At 40.9% G+C, this 21918-nt stretch overlaps 1 protein-coding gene across 1 annotated transcript in view; it reads left to right on the top strand.

The window, feature by feature from the left end:
• Nucleotides 1-21918, top strand: part of PTPN3 (protein tyrosine phosphatase non-receptor type 3) — a 346819-nt gene that overhangs the window by 187899 nt on the left and 137002 nt on the right. Inside the window, exons 6-7 of the mRNA XM_082257741.1 lie at nucleotides 7194-7238; nucleotides 13309-13361. Of these exons, the coding sequence (XP_082113867.1) occupies nucleotides 7194-7238; nucleotides 13309-13361 (98 nt within the window). The remainder of the gene's footprint in view (nucleotides 1-7193; nucleotides 7239-13308; nucleotides 13362-21918) is intronic.

The following is a 21918-nucleotide window of genomic DNA, read 5'->3' as shown; positions in this document are numbered from 1 at the left end:
AGGGAGGGGGGGGTGGAGGGGGGGGAGAGGGAGGGGGAGGGGGGAGAGAGAGGGAGGGAAGAGAGAGAGAATATCTGACCTGAAGCAGCAGTTTGTCTGTGCTTGGTCCTGCTGCCTCAGTCACTCCGCAGCGGCCACACAGTGAGGATGAATGGAGGAGCGGAGGTGGGTGGAGTCGGAGACTAATAGCACAGAGGAGGACGCTTTGCATGCTGGGTCTCTTACCTGTCACAACTCGTGGGTGGCTGGCTTGCTCCGGGGACCGAGTCAGAGAGATGTCTTCCGCTCTCTTCTTCACTCTGCAGTTTACCTCTGCAGCATGCGACGATCTCCTGACTGCCCCCCGCAGCGGGAACGTGTAGCCCCGCCCCTCAGCTGAATTCTGAGGTGGCCCGAGCGCCTGTTGCTTTATCATCCCCAAAGCCCCATTTAAATAATTCTGATCCCGGCCAGCTCTCCTATAGCCGCATGCCCGCATCCACCGCCAGCAAGGATGCATCTTCACTGCCTCACTGGAGCCTCCATTCTGCAGTACAAGAGTGTGTAGGCACCTCCTGGGACAGACTCTCATGGGGCCCCCCCTCGACCACGGGCCCTCGGGCAGTGCCCGACTGCCCGAATGATCAGTCCGCCCCTGATATATATATATATATATATATATATATATATATATATATATATATAGCAGTTATGCGCATGAAAAATATTTAAAATAAAGGAATGAAAAGCGAAGATGCAAGCAAAATGTGAGCAAGACACCCCAAACAGTACGTAAAAAAATTACTCAATGTACTAAGGAAAATCTCCACTGTGATATTCCCCTTTGGGCACACTCTCACCTTCTGAAAATGACCTCCACAGCAAAGATTATTTAGAGCTTTTCCGTTGTAATTCAAACCTCCAAGATCGCTAACAGGAATCACTCTTTTCCTGATCAATCACATCTTAATACTAGTAAACATCAAGGATTCCAGTATTGCAGGATCAATCACTCTAACCATAAGGCCCCGTTCACATTGCAGTGACCCGACTTTGCCGGGCGACCTCACAGGTCGCGGCGCGCTGCTCGCCCCGCGACCTCGGTGCGGCCGGCACGGACTTCATAACATTGAAGTCTATGCAGGTCGCTCTGGGTCGCCCCAAAGAAGCTCCGGACCCTTTTTCTAAGTCGGAGCAACTTGTGTCGCTCCTATTAGAACGGGTCCATAGCTTCTGTATGGCAGGCGACCTGTGAGGCGACCAGGTCGCCTCACAGGTCGCCCCAGTGTGAACGGGGGCTAAATGATGCAGTGAGCACTATGCCAGTTTTGTTTTTTGTTTAAGTATAATTACACCTTAAAAAAAAAAAATCAGGTAAAAAAAATGTGCTTGTATTTTTTTTTTATTTTGGAGCCTGCAAATTATTGCACCCGTGATCAGCAGATCGCAGATGCAGTGCCAGGCTCCTGCAGACTGTCAGTACAGGCTCGTACATTCATTTCATGCATGCAATTGTTAAACTCAAGGAAGAACAATGAACTATAATTCATTGAGAACAACAAGCTGTCAGCCGCAATGGGTGTAATGGGCTAATTATAGGTGTAACATGTAACATATTACTAAAGGTGAACCTATCCTTTTTATCATAAGATAAAATTACACTCACAAGAAAACCGGTATGTCACTTTAAAATAGCACAGACGCTGAAGCTAGCTCGAGTGGGTGTATAATGCTTGGCATTAGCCTAGCTAGCCCACACTCTCCATCAGGGGCATACAGCTCAATAGTATGGAGAGAGATACATTTATGTTTACAGCCCTCCCTCGGCACCACCTCCCTTGGCAGCACCATTATTTGGATTCCCCCCACTGGGGAAGTCAACATAGACAGAAATACAAGAGCCAGATACTGAATATAACAAAAAACGTGGGAAAACTGCCATCAGCACAAGGGACGAAATAATGCATATCCCGCCTGTGAAATAACAAAGACATGATAGGGTGACGTCCACTCCAGCACAACTCACCCCAAACATATGCAGTGAATACAAAAAATATTATTAAAAATACAAAATACAATAAATATATAAATTACACAAAACGAGTGCCACATATATGAATAAAAATTATATAAAATAAGACAAGGGAGTCTGTCGTGCATAATATGATATTACAATCCTGGCTGGAAATCAGCAAAACAGTGTTTTAGGTCTTTTTAAAAAAAATTTTCTTTAAATAAAAATTTTGTTCTCTGGGTCTGATGATATGTACCAGATTCAACCTCTGTATATGTGTGTGTGTGTGTGTGTGTTTTTTTTTTAAATGTATAAATATATATATATATGAGATATCTTCTGTTATTCTCAGAGTGAATTAAATATTTTATTCCATAACCATATAGCTGATTATTTTATATATTTGAAAATGCATATAGCTATTTAAGAATAAATTGTATTTTTTACATAATAACTAAATTATACACTGCACTTTTTTATCTGATTAATCAAAACAACAATTGGCCAACTAATCAATTAATAAAATAATCCTAAATTGCAGCACTAGAGTGGGGTGAATTTATTGCTGTTCTTGTCTACCTGATCCAAGGACAGCCACAGACCCCTGTTTCATGTATAAATGTCACAGGAACAAAGTGAGGGAGAATGTCCCCCAATAAAAAGGAAATAGATTTGAAATAGAATTGTAATTTTTAAAAATGCATCAGGATTGCCTATGTGATTATAGCTGATGGAGTTTGGCAGAATGACTTTTATTCATAATCAGCTGATCAGCTACTCTGCCTGAACACTGATCCATTCAACAATTGTCTGATATCATATGACCACAGGCTTCAGCTTTAGATATAGCACTGATGATCGCTCTGGGGAATAAATGTGACCGCTCTGGATTACAAATACACTTTTTTTATGTTTTATTTATGAGTGTGGCTATCCTTATACACAAACCAAGTTGTTAGGTCTTTTCTAGACCACAACCCCTGATTTTTACAGCTCTTGTCTGTTTATATTAATGTCCTAAAGTGTAGGGTAGCCTTGGGGCCTATGTGAATTACTGCCTTGACGTTTCTTTAGGAAGTTTTTTTCCTTCAACATACTGAGCAGTGTTCTGCTCAGATCAAGGCAGCTCACATAATTAAACTGTCCGGACGTAACTTATCAGTGTCTAATGTTTTTAGATATGTGTATATTATTTTAGAGGGAGTTTTTGTGGTGCACCAAGTGCAATATTGAGTGATTGTACTCTTATTCAATGGTATTTCATTAAAGACATGTTTTATAAATTAACCTAATTAGTCCAGTTGTGCTTGCCCAAATAACCACTTGGTTATTCCTGGGGGGGGGGGGGGGGGAGCCTCACTCCCTCTTGGAACTAACCACCTTCTTTTTTTCCTTTATGTGTAGCAATGTTTCCAGGCCTTAGTACCAGTAACACTCCCAACACATTTAAGTTGTGAACCCAGGTGTAAGAACTGAGACAATGACCATTTCGGCATCTTTGGTTTGTTTTGTTTATTGTATATTGGGGATGGGAGAAGGGAATGAGTGGGATACTCCTCTGGCTCAAGTAGGTTTGATTGGGACACTGTACAGAAAAATGCCCATTGGCGCTGTATTGACGCCAGCTAAATAGCGACTAGCACTTCCTGGCTCTCAAAGATACTGTGAATACTGAACTTGTGCTAGAACTTCGACTTTAATTTGTTTGTTAACTCAGAAGATCCAGGACTGTAGAACACTTGACTCCTGACACTCGATGTAGCTCAAAAGTCACTGAACAGCTCCCTCCAGCCCTTCACTGACTGAGGTAGCTCCTTGTTACTGCTTGTGCTGTTGCAACTCTTAACTCTGAACACTGCACACTGTACACTGACTCTTCAGGGCCCAACCACTGGTACCCCCTTCACACTTCAGGGTCCTCTGACTAGGCATCCGCTTTACAGCTAGCTGACTCCTGGATCCTTGGAACCTTTTCTGGAGTGGTCCCCTCTACACTTGGCAGACCCCTTGGGGCAGTTCACAGTACTCACGACCTTTGCAGGCTTTCCTGGAACTGAACCCCTCTTCCTCCACTGGTCCTCAGCACACCGGATCCTCTCTGCAGCTCAACTCAGCATTCTCTGGATTCCCAGGCAGCACCCTGGAACACCCGATCCTTCTGACAGGAGAAGAGACAGCCGTACTCTCCCTCCTGGGACTCTGCTTCCCACCAAAGACGCTGCGTCATGCGTTCCCTCAAAACTTTTACCCACCCCCAGAATCCTCTGTGGCAGAATCTGCCTTCTGGGGTAGATACAGGCCTGAGTGTGTCTCTGATTGGGTTTCCTCCACTGCTCAATGAGAACCCTCTCATGGAGCCAATGGGGAGACTCCCCTCTCATGCAGACACACCTGGGAGACATGACAGCCAGCTGAAATTATGGCCCTGCTGTTAGGCAGCCAAGGCCCACTATACATTTACCTAGCACCTACCTGTAGGGTGCTACATCCATATGTCAAGGTTAGAGGGTAAGACACCAACCCAGTGATTTGGACAATTCTGAGTTATGGTCGATGACCAAAACCCCACCTTGTACGTAATTATTGTATTGACGAAGCATGCCTTCAGTTCTTTCTCTTTTATGCACTATTTGTTACAAATATACTGTAGCCGTTTTAACTGAATTTTTTGTAAATCATATATAGGCACTTATGGGTACAGTTTCCCTTTTAAGATCGTCACAATGTAGGAATGATTATTTTTTTTTATACAGCACCATTCTCTCTTTTGACACTACAAAGTATGAGATATAACAAAGGAGGGTAGTACAGGTATTTCAGTACATAATGTTTAAAGCCCTATTTGCACCTAGCATTTTGTGCGACTCATAGGGCAACGCATTCATTTCAATAGGCTTCCCTATGCACGACAAACACAGCAAAGTGGTTCATGAAGCTTTTTGCCGCATTTAGGTATGCTCGGTTTTTACATTTTGTTGCATATTTTTGAATGTGGCAAAACATGCATTTGCTTGCTGCGTTTGCAGTACTAGTGACAGAATGGCTCCACAAACGTGACACGATTTTTTAGGGCATTTTATAAATGCGCGTTATTGCGTGCATTTACAAAATGTGCACATGGAGCCTAAGAAAAAAATCATTATTAATTTAAAGGAAAAGTTAACCAAAGATATTTGGATTGCAGTTTGTTCTGCGCTTGTATGACCTGTTTCCAGCTGATGTCACAGAGCTGTATGGTCAGGATCCACCCAGATGCTTGGGTCGGCAGTTGGCTCAGCCTCTCAGCGAGCCGCTGATAGCCTAAACCAGCCGTTCCCACCCCTCCACAGCTCAGCGCTCCAGTGAGCACTAGAAGAGCAGAGAGCAGGCTGAAGAAGACCGCAAACTGAATGATCAGTACTCTTTGATCACTCAATTCTCAGTCTTAGAGGTGTCGGGAGGACAGTTGCAACTGGGTTCAGTGCTGGAGCCATCTAGGTGAGTATAACTGTTTGTTTTTTTAAAGCCATACTTCTCTTTACATTATTGCTGAATTTTTGATTGCTCGTTGTAATGATTAGTGAGTATAAATTTGCTAGAAACAAACATTCTCTAAATTCTTTGCTGGTTTCAAATGATTGCAGATTTTGTAGCTGTGTAAAAAAGCTTGCAGATTTCAGTGGGCACAAGTTATGAGGAATAAAAAAAAAAAAACTTTGTGAATAAAAATATATATTAATATATTATTACAGCTACTTGATAATATGTATACAATTTATCTCAGCTGTATTCTACTTACCTAGTGTGTGTTATGTTCAGATAAAACAGCTTCAAGTATTTATTTCCTGTTTACAGGAGTGACACAAGCAAATTATTATTTTTTTTTGTAAATTCATAAAATGCCCTTATTTTACACAGTTGTCAGTCATTTTCATGATTTTGGATCCTTGGTCTACCCCAACTGCATTCTTTACTCCTAGCTTAAACATAACTTTTTTTTTTTTTTTTATTGTTACAAATTTAAAAAAAAACTTAAATCAAACTATTGGTTTCACACAAAGTAGGTGGTCCCCCCCCAATGCCATGTTGCTTCCTCTAGTACTGCACAGAACACTTCTGCTTCCAGTCCTTCCGCCAGCTTTTCCTGTGCAGTAATGTATTTAAAAAAATCTAACCTGTGGCATTTTTTTAAACAGAGGGCAGTCTAGAGCATGGATGGTGGTAGAAGTAAAAGAAAGTGCATAACTTCTTTAGAGATGATTTAATTTTGTACACATTTTCTTTCTTTTTATGGTCTTTAGTATTTTAAAACTATTATTTTTCTTTTTAAAGTCAGGTAAATATGAAACATTGCATTCTTATGCAGTTTCCTATGAAGTCAGCAGATAGCAACCTGATCTATATACAGTACGTGGTTATCTCAGTTTGCCCACCGATATCTACATTGTTGTTTTTTTTTTTTTTTTTTTTTGTTTTTTTGGTGCACATTTTTGTTTTTTTGTTTATGGTTGGTTAGATTTGTTTAGTTACATACATTTTCTTTGTTGTGTTTGAAAATGTAGCTGATTATTGTATTTTAGTACAGAATTTTTCATTTTTGTTTAAAAAAATAAAAAAGTAAAATAAAAAGTAAAAAAAAGTAATTTGGGGTTGCACTGTTTTTATTTGCTTTATGTGCTAATATTTTAATTTAATACTGCATGTTCATGGATAACACTTGCAAACAGTTAAAATAGAGTATTATATAACTCTGAATGACTGTTTCTCCCTCCTTATTATGCAAAGCATTGCTGAGCTTGAATTGCTGTGGCTCAACTGCAATTTATAATTTAGTTTTTTTTTTTTCTGGTGTAGCTACAAAGGTAATTGATAATTCATTTCTATATTGGGCACAGTGTAATTACATTTCCATATAATGATCAAGGAACAACATAGTGCATCATTTCTGGTTTAATTAAATCTGATAATTCGCTCAGTTGTGGTATCCATTTTTGTAGGTGAAAATATCATTTTTAGTTTATTATGAAAACATAATTATATTATTCTCTTATCTGATGTATTTTACAGTTTACAGTGAAAATGTTGTGTAAACATGATGAGCCGTGGTGTTAAACACATATTTTTACACTATTTAAACCGCTGAAGTGTTACTTTGCTGTCACATTGGTTTCCAATGTGTCTTTCTGGGCTGTTTATAACTATGTTAAAATTTGTCTTTCAGACACTTATATTTCCTGCAACTTAAAAGTGACATTTTAGAGGGAAGGTAAGACAGATCTAATAAGTAAAGTATTAACCTAGTAAAATGTGTTGTCTACAGTAGATTAGGAAATAATTAATCTTTCTAAGTATGTTCACAGACTTTGTCTCTATCCATATTCTGTTTGCTATCAGTTCTGCAGTATTAACCTACTGGTTCAGCCAGTAGTTTTCATAGAATTCTAAGTACAGCCCACTTGCCCAGAACCTGGGGCAAGACCTAAAAACAAGGCAACAGCTTCTGCCATCTGTTTGAATAGGACGGTGATAAAATGTTTAGGCTGGATTTCTAAAGCCAAGACACCCAGTGCCAGCACCTAGAAAGGCTTTAATGCCTTTGTAAAACCACCATACTGTGTTAAACTAGCCCCTTACCAGCTCATACTGTATGTAAACTATTACTAGTTCACAAAAACCCAGCCCCAGCGATGATGTGCCAGTGAGAGATAAAGACCTCTTGAGTTGGCTAGTGTTCCTCATGCTATATGATCTGGCTTTCTGGCAATGGGCAAGGCTTCAGAGGTAGGTCTTTATATCAGTGCTGCTGACCACCTGCCTACACACTTAGCTCTTGTACAACATACTCAGTTTACATGCGTATATTCTGCAGATAGGAGGTCAGCAAAATGCTATTGAAAACCTGTCTCCAGTCTTGCTCATTACTGTACGGTGCTGCCTCTGGCCCTCCCACGACTGTCTGCACTAGGGACCGACCGATTAATGCTGATATATTGGGGGGCCGATATGCACTTTCCCCCATATATCGGAGTCGCCCCCTGAGGTTACCAATATTGCCAATATTTTGGGAAAGTGCTTGTACCGGAGTGATACCTGTAGCTAGAGGCATCACCCCGGTACCGGCGTCCATAGCCGACGGTCGGCTGTCTTGTAATGACAACCGATGTGGCTGAGAAGCCGCTCGGCTGTCATTACAAGGAGCGGGTGGGGACGTCTTCCCCCTCCCGCCGCCTTTCGCAGCTTGCCCTGGTCTCCTGTCCCACGGGGAGACCCAGGCCTCCTACCTGCACGGCCCCCGAAGAGAAGACCTGATCAAAGCCGCATTCGGCTCTGATCGGGTCTCCATGTAAAAAACCCAGAAGTGATGTCATGACATCACTTCTGGGTACTCAGCGGCAAATTCAAAAAAATGCGAGCATTCTAAACAGCCAAACTTGGCGTTTTGAATACTTTTAAGTGCAGAGGAGGGGTTTGGGGTCTTTTAGACCCCCAGATCCCTCCACAATAATACCTGTGAAAAAAGAAATAAAAACATTTTTTAAATGTCCGAAAATATCGGACAATATTGTCCGATACCAATATCCGATGACCAAAATATCGGCATCAGTATCGGCACTAAAAAAACTATATCGGTCTATCACTAGTCTGCACATACCCTATTGTGCCTGACTGGAAACAGGAAGTTGATAGCGATATTTTGTTGCCCATTCTCACTCCATGTCTCCAGACTAAAATTATGCCCAATGTCAGCCACCTGAAAATAGAGAGACAGAGTAGGAGTTATATGTTGTACATTATAAACCAAAAGTAAGCTGCTTAGGGAGGACTAATAAGGAGCCATTCAAATATATATGCTTTAAGGTAATGTGTGTTAAACATGCTTACTACCACACGTTACTGCTCTACAGGTACTGTATGAAGTGCACTTATGCTATTCATTGTGAATGGCATCCTATCGCACTATGCAGTAGTGGCCGATGCATATGCAAAGTAGAGAATTACAATGCACATTCCATGCATTTTAGTGCATTGCATTGACAGTAAAGGACTGTGCACATTTTTTGGTCCATTGCAGTCTGCTGGCAGCCCATTCAAAATGATTGGGATGCATTAAAGCAAAGCACAACATAACACACATTAGGCATCAAAGTAAAAGCCTTGCGCCTTGCTGTAATTGTGAACCTGTACTTTGACCACATAATGCTAATTATTAGGTTAATTTGATAGTTTCATTGGCCAAGCCAGTATGTTTCCTTGGCTCCCACATCACATACACAAGACTTACATAGAACTAAAGACTCTTTCCTTACTACCCTAGTTGATGGTACAAACCTGTTTCTGGTTGCATCAGTGCAGGACTAATTATGCTTCTGGTTGTGTCAGTACAGTACTAATTATATTTCTAGTTTTATCAGTACAGTACTAATTATGTTTGTATCAGTACAGTATTAATTATGCTTTATGGGTGTACAGTACGGATTATAGATTGCAATGATATAGAAAAGACATTGGACTTTTCAGGTGCCAGAACCCTCAGGAATGGGCATAATATACTAGTTTATTATAAAGTCATATATTTATTAAAGCTTATATGTTAAAAGTAGTCAAAGACTACTGAGTAAAAGACTCAAATGTGCATCACAGCCAAAAAAAGTGATCATATTAAAGTGCAAAGCACCGTGCATACCCCAGTCCAATGTTGGTGTAATTATCCCGGCAATTACATAGTAATATAACAAAATGTTTTACATAATGGAGAAAACAGAACAGATATCGCTGGAAGAATGGGGGGGGGGGGGGGGAAATAAAGGAGATGCTTCAAATTAACACGTTTTGCAGATTGTATTCTTCAAGAGACTTTAAGGTGCGAATGGTGAAAACACATAAACACTGATAAACAATGATGGCCAAGGTTAGTATACTGTACAACTAGGCATATGGTGGCTATCAACATAGATACTACTTACAATGATCGCATATGAGTACAGATAGGTGATGCTGCACAAGCAAAGCCCAAAAGCCAGAGGAGGAAAGGAGACCCAAGGTTGTATCAACCCCAAGGGGGGCCGGGCAGGCATCAGGGGGTTTAGACCAAAAGGCTATCACAAACTTGGCACCCTATAATCAAAAACATTAGGTAGCCAATGGGCCCAAAAAGACCTCCTAGTTTACAATAGATTAGGTATACAGTATATATCCTCCTATGCCCCATATATAGGTATCGTCACAGAAGGAAAGCATACCAGAGAGGAAAGTCCCACGCATACGTGTGTTCAAACATCAAGCAATAAGGCTCTATAGGCCAAAAAGATTAAAAAAAAGAGGTATCTTAAAGAAGGGACCTAACAAATCTCAAGGCGCAAATGAGCGAAGTATAGTTATCTCTATCCCAAACAGCTGTACACAGGCATTTTCCCATCAAGAGTAGAGCAAACAGCATTGGTGCTTCTGGTTGTATCAGTACAGTACTGATTATACTTCTGGTTGTATCAGTACAGCACTGGTTATGCTTCTGGTTGTATCAGTACAGCACTGGTTATGCTTCTGGTTGTATCAGTACATTACTGATTATGCTTCTGGTTATATCAGTACAGTACTGATTATACTTCTGGTTGTATCAGTACAGTACTGATTATGCTTCTGGTTGTATCAGTACAGTACTGATTATGCTTCTGGTTGTATCAGTACAGCACTGGTTATGCTTCTGGTTGTATCAGTACATTACTGATTATGCTTCTGGTTGTATCAGTACAGCACTGGTTATGCTTCTGGTTGTATCAGTACATTACTGATTATGCTTCTGGTTGTATCAGTACAGCACTGGTTATGCTTCTGGCTCTGTCATTATGGTACTGTACTGGAGTTGTTCCATTTATTGTCGATTATTTCTTCTCTATATGCTGTGTGTATGTTGAGGGTTGGGGTTAGCCTTCAAAGCAGTTGTTGGGGTATGGGAACACAGTAGCTGACCTTCTGGGGTTACTTGTGATTTCTTTATCACTGTAATAAAGATAATACTTTGAAAGATTTGCTGCAGCAATGATCTGAATAGCCCTATGTCGTTTTTGAGCCTGCACATATGTGAATATGCTATGCAAATACAGGAGGTGCATCTCATAAAATTAGAATATCATCAAAAAGTTAATTTATTTCAGTAATTCAATTCAAAAAGTGAAACCCATATGTTTTATATAGATGGGTTACACACAGAGTGACATTGTTCAAGCATTATTTCTATAAATTTTGTGAAAACCCAAAATTCAGTATTCCAGAAAATGAGAATATTACATAAGATCAATAAATAAAAAAGTTTTTTTAATACAGAAATGTTGGCTTACTGAAAAGTATGTCCATGTACAGTATAGTATGCACTCAATACTTGGTTGGGGCTTTATTTACATTTTTTACTGCATCAATATGGTGTGGCATAGAGACAATCAGCCTATGGCACTGCTGAGGTGTTACGGAAGCCCAGGTTGCTTTGATAGCAGCCTTAAGCCCATCTGCATTGCTGCGTCTGGTGTCTCTCATTTTCCTCTTGACAATACCCCACAGATTGCCTATGGGGTTTAGGTCACACCAATTTTCTGGCCAATCAAGCACAGTGATACCATGATCATTAAACCAGGTATTGGTACTTTTGGTAGTGTGGACAGGTGCCAATTCCTGATGGAAAATTAAATCAGCATCTCTAGAAAGCTGGTCAGCAGAGGGAAGCATGAAGTGCTCTAGAATTTCCTGATAGAGGGCTGCGCTGACTTTGGACTTGATAAAACACAGTGGACCAACACCAGCAGATGACATGGCTCCCCAAATCATCACAGACTCTGGACAATTTTGCATTTCTTTTTGAAATCAATGTCTGGGTGAACCCAGAGTCTGGAGGAAGAGTGAAAAGGCACAGAATCCAAGTTGCATGAGGTCCAGTGTAAAGTTTCCACAGTCAATGATGATTTGGGGAGCACTTCATGCTTCCCTCTGCTGACCGGCTTTATGGAGATGCTGATTTCATTTTCCAGCAGGACCTGCCCACATTGCCAAAAGTACCAATATCTGGTTTAAAGTGGATGTAAACCTTTGATCTGTCTATGGCCTGCTTTACAATTCCCTACTTCGGAAAGTCTAACCCTTCCAAGATTGGAGCAGAGGAGTGCGGTAAGCCTTCCCTGCTGGGAGAACACAGTAATTATTGCTAGCGGCTATAGCTGCTAGCAATAATTGCATGGTAGAAGTCCAAAATGTAAGTTGATAGAGGACTTGGGAAATCAGCTTGCCCATATATGGATCGAATCTTGGCCGGTCCCTTATGAACTGGCTGAGATTCTAACTATCTATGGCTGGCATTAGTTAAGTAAATAAGGTTAAAGTGGATGTAAACCCTCACATATACCCAGTGAAGTGAGCAGCCTCAGATGATACACAGAGATGAGACAAATCTCCCTACATACATTTTACATGTATATCTGTCTTCAGCTTGCTATATTCTTTAGAAAGTGCACATTGTGTTAGAATATGTTCTTCCTGTTTCAGCTGTGGGAGTGAAGTCCTGGCATACACTGTATGACAGCTGATTGGAGGAAGGGCACACCCTCCCCCCCCACACCACATAAGCAGAAGAACGAAGATACATGCAAAGCTGTGCTGTAAATAAACAAGCTCTCTGCTAATCTATTTATAGCACCCACCCCGACACAAATTTTCAGCTGCTTTTATCACCGGTGTCTGAGAACTTGTCAGAAGTTATCATGCTGACGGAGCAGCAGAAAATCACAGGACATAGTGCTTTGGAGAGCGATAAGTAAACACTACAGATTTATGTGCCCAGGTCAAATTTCATGAATCTGGTTTACATCCTCTTTAATGATCATGGTATCACTGTGCTTGATTGGCCAGCAAACTCTCATGACTGATGATCGCTTCCATGCCACGCCACATTGATGCAGTAATTCATACAAAAGGCGCCCCAACCAAGTAGTGAGTGCATACTATACTGTACATGGGAATATTTTTCAGTAAGCCAACATTTCTATATTAAAAACCTTTTTTTTTTTTATTGGTCTCATGTAATAATCACATTTTCTGAGATACTGAATTTTGGGTTTTCACTTGCTGTTGGCCATTATAATCAAAATTAAATAAATAAATGTTTGAAATATCACTCTGCATGTAATGCATCTATATTAAATATATGAGTTTCACTTTTTGAATTAAAATACGGAAATAACTTTTTGATGATATTCTAATTTTATCCTATGCACCTATATGTCTGAATTTTTAATAGTAACAATGCTATGTTATTGTATCTGCTTTATACATTCAGAATGCATGTTCCCTTCTAGGTTACCATGTCCACTAAATTCAGCTGTTGTTCTCGCGTCATATGCTGTACAATGTAAGTAATTTTACTTTTTTTTGTTTTTAACATTTTTGAATTCTGAAACTAACATGCTCATTGGCGTGCAAACATTTTTAAAATATATTCTTCATAAATAAACTGAGGAGCAAACTTAAATGTTTGTTTTTTTTTTTTTTTTTTTTAACCACATAGACAGAATTATAGGACCACAATAAAAAAATAAAAAATAAAAATAAATCACCATTAGATCGAATCCTTACTCAATGTACCAAAATGCTGTCTTATTTGTCAATGTCTTCTTGAGTCCTGTCCTGAGTGAAAGTGAGGTAAAATCTCCCCAACCAGTATGCAGACAGCTAAAACAAAATCTGATAGATGTTACAGTGCCTTCAAAAAAAGTATCAATACCTCTTGATATTTTCCACATTTTGTCATTTTACAACCAAAAACATATTTTATTGGAATTTTATGTGATAGACCAACACAAAGTGACACTTAATTGTGAAGTGGAAGGAAAATAACTGGTTTTCAATTTATTTTTACAAATATCTGAAAAGTGTAGCGTGCATTTTTATTTAGCCCCTTTTTCTCTGACAGCCCTTACTAACATCTAGTGGAACTAATTGCCTTCAGAAGTTACCTAATTAGTGAAAAGAGTCCATCTGCGTGTAATTTAATCTCAGTATAAATACAGCTGTTCTGTGAAGCACTCAAAGGTTTGTTAGAGAACCTTAGTGAACAAACCGCATCATGAAGGCCAATGAACACACCAGACAAGTCAGGTATAAAGTTGTGGAGAAGTTTAAAGCAGGGTAAGGTTATAAAAAAAATATCCCAAACTTTGAACATCTCATGGAGCACTGTTCAATCCATCATCAGAGTATGATAAACCTACCAAGGCATGGCTGTCCACCTAAACTGACAGGCCTGGGCAAGGAGAGCATTAATGAGAGAAGCAGCTAAGAGGCCCATTGTAATTCTGGAGGAGCTGCAGAGATCCCCAGCTCAGGTGGAAGAATCTGTCCAAAGGACAACTATTAGTCGTGCACTCCAGAAATCTGGCCTTTATGGAAGAGTGGCAAGAAGAAAGCCATTGTTGAAAGAAGGCCATAGGAAGTCTGTTTTCAGTTTGCGAGAAGCCATGTGGGGGACACACAGCAAACATGAGAAGGTACTCTGGTCAGATGAGACCAAAGTTTAACTTTTTGGCCTAAAAGCACAATGCTAGGAGTGGCGGGAAACTAACACTGCACATCACCCTGAACACACCGTGAAACATGGCAGTATCATGTTGTGGGGATGCTTTTCTTCAGCAGGGACAGGAAACTGGTCAGAGTTTATGGGAAGATGGATGGCGCCAAATACAGGGCAATCTTAGAAGAAAACCTGTTAGAGTGTGCAAAAGACTTGAGACTGGGACAGAAGTTCACCTTCCAGCAGGACAACGCCCCAAAACATACAGCCAGAGCTACAATGGAATGGTTTAGATCAAAACATATTCATGTATTAGAATGCTCCAAAGTCCAGACCTAAATCCTATTGAGAATCTGTGGCAAGGCTTGAAAATTGCTGTTCACAGATGCTCTCCATCCAATCTGACAGAGTTTGAGCTCTTTTGCAAAGAAGAATGGGCAAAAATGTCACACTCCCGAGATGTGCAAAGCTGGTAGAGACATCCCCAAAAAGACTTGCAGCTGTAATTGCAGCCAATGGTGGTTCCACAAAGTATTGACTCGGGGGGGCTGAATACAAATGCACGCCACACTTTTCAGATATTTGTTTGTAAAAAGTTTTAAAAACCATTTATAATTTTCCCTCCACTTCACAATTATGTGCCACTTTGTGTTGGTCTATCACATAAAATCACAATAAAATACATTTACGTTTGTGGTTGTAACATGACAAAATGTGAAAAATTTGAAGGGGTATGAATACTTTTTCAAGGCATTGTATAGCTTTATTAATGCTCTGTCCAAAACTGAATTAAGAATTTTGAGTGCAGGTATGTCTTAAATGAACAATCCTGACACTTATAATTAAAATCAACAATTTTTCTAAGCCTCGTCTGTAGTGAAAACTCCATTTCGGGTAATATGGTAAATTTTGAGAATGGGATATTATTTTGTAAACAAAATCATTTACCAAAATGTGAGAGTGTGTAGCATGATTAAAGTGGTTCTAAATGCAGAAGGATTTTTATCTTAATGCATTCCATGCATTAAGATAAAAAACCTTCTGTGTGCAGCAGCCCCCCTAATACTTACCTGTGCCCATCTCGATCCAACGATGTTGCACAAGAGGCTCGGCTGGCTGGGACTCTCCCTCTCCATTTGCTGAGACAGCAGTCTATTTCTGTAAATCAAAGTCAGTGAGCCAAAGAGGAGGGAGGGCCAGGAGAGCCAGAGAGGGACCCAAAAAGGGGAGGATCTGGGCTTCTCTGTGCAAAACCACTGCATAGAGCAGGTTAGTATAACATGTTTGTTATTTTTATACAGAAAAAACCCAAGACTTTAGTATCACTTTAAACTCCAGTATATACTGTTCTATGATTGGCCTCCTCTTCACTCGCTGTGTACTTGCCTAGTAACTTCACAGCTATGGACTGTGCAATTTGAAATCAAGCAACATAATGATTTCTGTTAGCATGAAATCAGCAGACGGTGACGGGTGGCATGACCAGAGAGAGTCATAAAGATATTTACCACACACCAGACCGATATACACCTAGTTGCAGGGTGTTGAAGCAAATATTGGATGGTGCCACAGCAACAAAACACATGTTTTACTGGGCTTAAAAAAAAACGCCAGTTTTTTGGCAGAAAAACGTGCTTATATAGGGCGTTTTTGTATACAGTTTAGGCGAGTTTAAGAGAGTTTAGCATTTTTTATGCTAGAAAGCTTCAATCAAAAATGCAAACCAGAAGGTTTTTCTTTTTCTGCTTCTAATCACTGAGCCTAAAATATGGCTGTAATCGTCCTAATAAGCATGGACACGTAGAATAACATTGAGCTGCTTCTACAGGAAAAACCCAAATCTCCTGTATAAGCGATTTTGAAGGCAGTATGCATGGACCTTGTCACGATTTGACCACGCCCGCGGCGACTAGCTAACCGAGACGTGGTTTCGTGACTGGGGAGTATAAGGGAATAAGGGAAATTAGACTGACTGACCACACACAGGCAGATACAAATCTTACATACAATCTGGTGCACTGTAAGGGTTGGGGAGCAGTCTAGGGATTATCACACACTACTATTATTCCTCCAGCTATCCTACAAGCTAGAACCCCTGTGTTAATCACTCTTCCCACTGTCCCCACACCCACACACCACAAACGATAGCCTGCCACCACCCAACAGTTTGTCCGCAGACTGGTCTGCTGGGACACCACACACACGCAGATCTCCGTCTGGTTTACAATCTGCATGCAATCTGCCAACACACAGTACAATTGCATACAGATTGGCATGTAGCGTAGACCAAGCAATTAGGCACTAAAATGCAACAATCTCTTCAGAGATATGAGTCCTAGCTTAGTACACATAAGTCACTTATTAATTTTATAATTTAATATCCCGAAAGTGGGCAGTGCATAAGAAATATATACAAAGCAAAAGGAGTTACAAAAAATACACAAAACGATAAAGACACACAATTGGCAATTTGCTATGAATATAAAAAGGAATAAAAACAGAAATAAGCTTATCCCGTGGTAGAAGCATACCGGAAACCGTGCGGGGACTCCCCATTTCAGAACTGGCTTCATGGAAGAACAGTGTTCATTTCTCAGGTTCCCCAATTTATTGGAATATAAATGTGGGCTGGACTTTAGCCCTTGGCCACAGGAGATTTCGTGTTCTGAACTGACCAGAGTTGAATTGGCCCAGAACGGCGCTGACCGCTGAGTCAGGGATAGAAGTTCTGACACCAGCGCATGGGTCTGATCGCGACAGTACCAAACACTGCTTGCCTGCCGCAATCAGGCGCCATATAACGGTTTTGTGCAATTCTCTAGGATCCCACAAATGCTACAGACACAGATTTACATATACTTGTAGCCCCACACGTGAGCCACAAGGAGGAATTATTTCCATCTCTCTGCCCCTAATATTTTAACTTTTATGAGAGATAAAATACATTCCTTTGATCTGATGATGGCAATAAACGCTTGCAGACTGTTGGGAGCCTTCCACCGCTCCCCTGCGGACCCTCGCAGCCAAAATGACCAGCAGTCCTCTTTGAAGCTTCCGGAAGGTGCCAACTTTTGTTTATTTGTATGGGAGACTTTAATTGGCACCCAGGTGTCAACTCTATCTTAGAGAATGGCCCTGTCTTTTTCAGATGCTAATAACAGAACATACTGTATGTGTGTGACTGATACTAAATTAATTAACCCAAAATGACACTACATCTACAATTCACTATTTCTACCGATCACTTCATATTTCGCTAATGCAAAGCTACCCTATATCTGACATTTATGTTACAGACCCTACTGATGTTTTTTCAGCATATTATACAACATAAGTAGAACATTCTGTAACCACCAGGAGTTCCTTCATCAGGTAAAGTGACATGTTACTTTTGCCTGACGAAGGAACCCCTGATAGTTGCACCTATGTGCTATACCTCACCTATAACATACCGAACCACATCACAATCACACCACACACATCAATAAAGACTTTTTTTCTTTTTAGAGAAGATTTTAGGATGTGCTGGCAACAATTTTTTTTGTATAACCAGGGAGAGAGCACGAGTATCTTGCATTTCTTCCATAATAAGGGTGAGGCAATCTACTAGGCCTTTTCTAAAAAAAAAAAATTAATATATGTACAATACATTCCAGGTTTGCCTGTGATACTACTCAAATTGGACCAGTGCTGATATAAGTCAGTGTGTACATGTAAATATGCAAGTCACTGTGTTTGCTTGCAGAGGATTGCTTATCCATGTAAGTAACAGTGAACGTTTCATTTTCTACATGAGAAGTGACTTTTTAGTTTAAGTTTGTGTTTTTTTGCTTTTTTATTTTATGTGTGCACCTCATAGTGTTTAGAGGGACGTTTTCCAGATGAATGTTCTGTATGCATGTTGTTGTCAGGCTGTTCTTATATACAAGTAATTACTTATTCTTTCCACAAAAAAAAGAGCACTGATGATTAAGACAATATAAACATGTCTTTTTTGAATGTTGATGAGCAGTAACAATATTTCCTGTACAGAAGAATAAAAGAAATGACTTGTATATTCTTGGAGGAGGTGGACTCCTCAAAACAACCACCTCCTCTCACCCTGAAATGTTTAAATAGTGTGCAAACCCCCCCCCCCCCCCGCCTCCCTATTTCTTAGTCCTTGCTAATGCATATAATGAGTAACTTCTTTCTGAGTTATGAATCAAACAAATATTAGTTATAGGGTATGTGTGTGGTGTTCCACTAAAAATGGAATATGGTGAACTCCTTTAAAAAGTCTTTTTAAAAAGTCCCTTTTCCAAGTCATATTGAAAAATCCAAGTCCTATCGAAAAAGAAACTTCAGTTAATGTATCCCTCTTTGTATTGCAGCTTGTTTAGTTCCAATCTCTTGGCCCACTTTCATATTATTAGGAAGATGGTCATCCCACTGATGATTATATTTACATGACAATGTTTGTAGAATGTATTTCTTAGGGAAGGCCAAGGTGCTGTTGTCTTTTCTGTTCAGTAGTAGACATATTCAAAAAAAAATTTCAACTTATTATTTTTTTCAACAAAATAATTTAGAACAGTCAACTTTTTTTATACTTCTATATGCTCTTTTCCTTTTTACTTGGATTTCACCACCTGTCCCCTTGTCATGTTTCACTTTTTATGCCTATATCTATCTTCAGTTGTTGAAGACACATTGCTTTTTTCTTTGAAACCTATAAATCATGTTATCATACTCCTCTCTACCTCTTTCTATTCAGGGCAAAATGACAGTGCCTTCTGGGGGTAATCTGGTGTTTGTGCAAACATTTCTAGAAAGAGGTAATAACATACATAATTGACCCCAAACATAAAGGGACTATGAGAAGCTGGTTGATCTAATGGGAAACAGTAGAGGCAAGGAGCATATCTGGGATTTCAAATACCCTAAAATAGTTAAAAATTAGTATCTGTTTCATAAACTGACACATGCTAAGCAATTTGAGTTGGTTGGTGGTAAATGCACAAGCATTCTGGGACCTGGGACCCCTTTTAGGTTTCTGCATAATATGTTACCTAGTTATAGTGTTATGCAAATTAACCAAATGTCTGTTAAATATTATGGACGATTAATAAATAAATGTGCGTGCGAGAGTTCTTTGAGTGTTTACTAGTGTGCTTGTGTAAAGCTAACTGATCTTTGCTAATGTGTAAATGTCCATTGGAATGTAAATTTGTGGAAAGAGACTCAGATTTTGGGAATTGATGTTATTTAAACCCCCAAACCCAAGGGGGATTGGGTCTACCTAATCTGTGGCAATATTATTTGCCAGCAAGAATGGCACAACTCACACAATAGCATGCCACCCCTATGCACATACAGTACCCTGGCTTAAATTTGAAACTCTCCGTGTACCGCTTTCATTTACCAGGGTTACGCTGGTCCAAATCAGTCTGTACTAGAGATTTTGCCTCTCTTAATGCAGTTGTATGCCAATTGTTGCATTTATGGTCTTTTTTATAACACTAAATATAGACTCACATCTTCTGCCTTTCCATTAGCATCTGTCCTGGGAGATGTTAAGTTTCTGGCAGCCACACTGTTTGCGCTAGTTTGACCATAACCTGGTTTCTTCACTGATTTGATTCTCACTTTTGAGCCTTCCTCAAATTCAACAACTATATAACTCGATAATTCTGTGGGCTTCAAATATTAGAAAATAAAACACTTTTCTCTAGCGCTCATTGACAGACGTAGTCCTCGGTGATACACCACCTTCGGGTTATGTTGCCTCCACAGGAGCAGGACTAGACAGGAAATTAAAAAGCTCTGGCCACACCCCAGGGGCAGTCCCAGAGGGTATATCCTCTCTCTCTCTGCCTCAGCAAATCAGTTATTTTCTGTCTAGTTAGGAGTAAGGACCTAGATACCTTGCTGGGATCTTAGGTCCTGGCAAGAATTTTTTCTTAAAGGATTTTTTTTAGACAGCTTTTTTCTCCAGTGTTCCTGTGAGATCTTCAAGCAAGAAAGCTGAACTGGGCGACGGGCTGGATGTTGAGATCCGGTGGTCACCCCAGTTCAGCCTACGAGCGCGTGCAGGCCATAGCTCCGCGCTGGGTCGGCCGCGACAAAGTCCCATTAAAGGACTGTCCACGCGAGTTAAACGTCTCGCTGAAACGCCAAAGACCATGAGTCACGGCGTCCGTATCGGTCGACAGCCCTCCCGCCCCGGTGGAGAGGGGTACTGTCAGGAGTTGGTGCCCGCCTGGTTCCGGTATGGTGAGTAGTATGTTCCCCCTTTCCCCCTGACGGGTTTTGTGGTGAACGCGGGCCCCTCTCTGTATGGTAAGATAGAGTCCCTTTCTATCCTACAACATGACACAGATCCTCCTACTTTGAGTGTGATTTTATGTGTGCAAAAAGCCAGGAGGCTTGGTTTGGGAGCTAACAATCTAATTGTATACATGTTTTAAAGATGTAATCTGTGGCATTCTGGGAATCTTATGGGTTAAGAATAAGCTACCTACCAGTCAGAAGCCACAGACATGTAGACTGCCTTCCTAATCAGATCTCCAGCTATCAGCAGGCCTCGCGAACGGCCATGCGGTCCGCCAGGGCCGGTACCGCCAACCACGCCATATCCCCATGCAGTGAGAGTGTTGTGTGCCCTGCAGCACACCGCTATTCAGTACGGGCCGCCGCCATTTTTTTTTGCTGGATCGCACGAGCCGCCATTTTGGCGTAGCCTCGTGTCTCCAGCATGGGGGCGGCCATGTTTGAGGTGATCCAAACACCTCGTGGAGCTTGGGGGAGGCGCCGGAAGGCGTACAGAGGGGCGGAGCCGCCTCATTTCTTCCTGGGCAGCCAGCCAAAAGACTTCCTGTTTGTTAAGACAGCGCTGTAACCTGTTGCAGTTAAACTCTGAGCATCAAGTGGTGAGCCTGGGGGTTTATCTCTCTCTCTCTCTCGATCGATAGGGATCCCTAGCAGGTAACACTAAGGGGCTTTTGTGGCGCTGGGGGTCGAAAAAAAAAAAAAAAAAAAAAAAAAAGAAAAGTTTTATTTTTGAATTATATTATCCAGGAAGTAACTGGAGTTATCATGGACCCTGCCACACATATTCCCCCACCTGTTTCCCTCGAGGGGGCCACGGGACCCGCCGGTGCACAGAGTATAGAGTCATTTACAGCAATTTTGGAGTCTATGGTGGCTCGGGTGGAGGCGGCCTGTCAGGGACGGGGGTCAAGGAAGCGACCCCCGCCTACCCCTATACCATCTGACTCAGATTCAGAGGTGGTCACGGCAGTTGCAGGTTCCTCTGCAAGGGCTGTTATCCCAGGTAAAGCCCTCTCAGACAGTGAGGAGGACGCTTCTTCTCCTGCTATTATTCAGGAAGAAGCATTGGTGGACGCACTAGTTGTGG

This window comes from Pelophylax lessonae, assembly GCF_965119305.1.
Source record: "Pelophylax lessonae genome assembly, chromosome: 5".
In the NCBI taxonomy this organism is placed as follows: domain Eukaryota; kingdom Metazoa; phylum Chordata; class Amphibia; order Anura; family Ranidae; genus Pelophylax; species Pelophylax lessonae.
The sequence above is the reverse complement of the archived record's forward strand: the minus strand, read 5'-3'. Positions and strand labels throughout refer to the sequence as shown.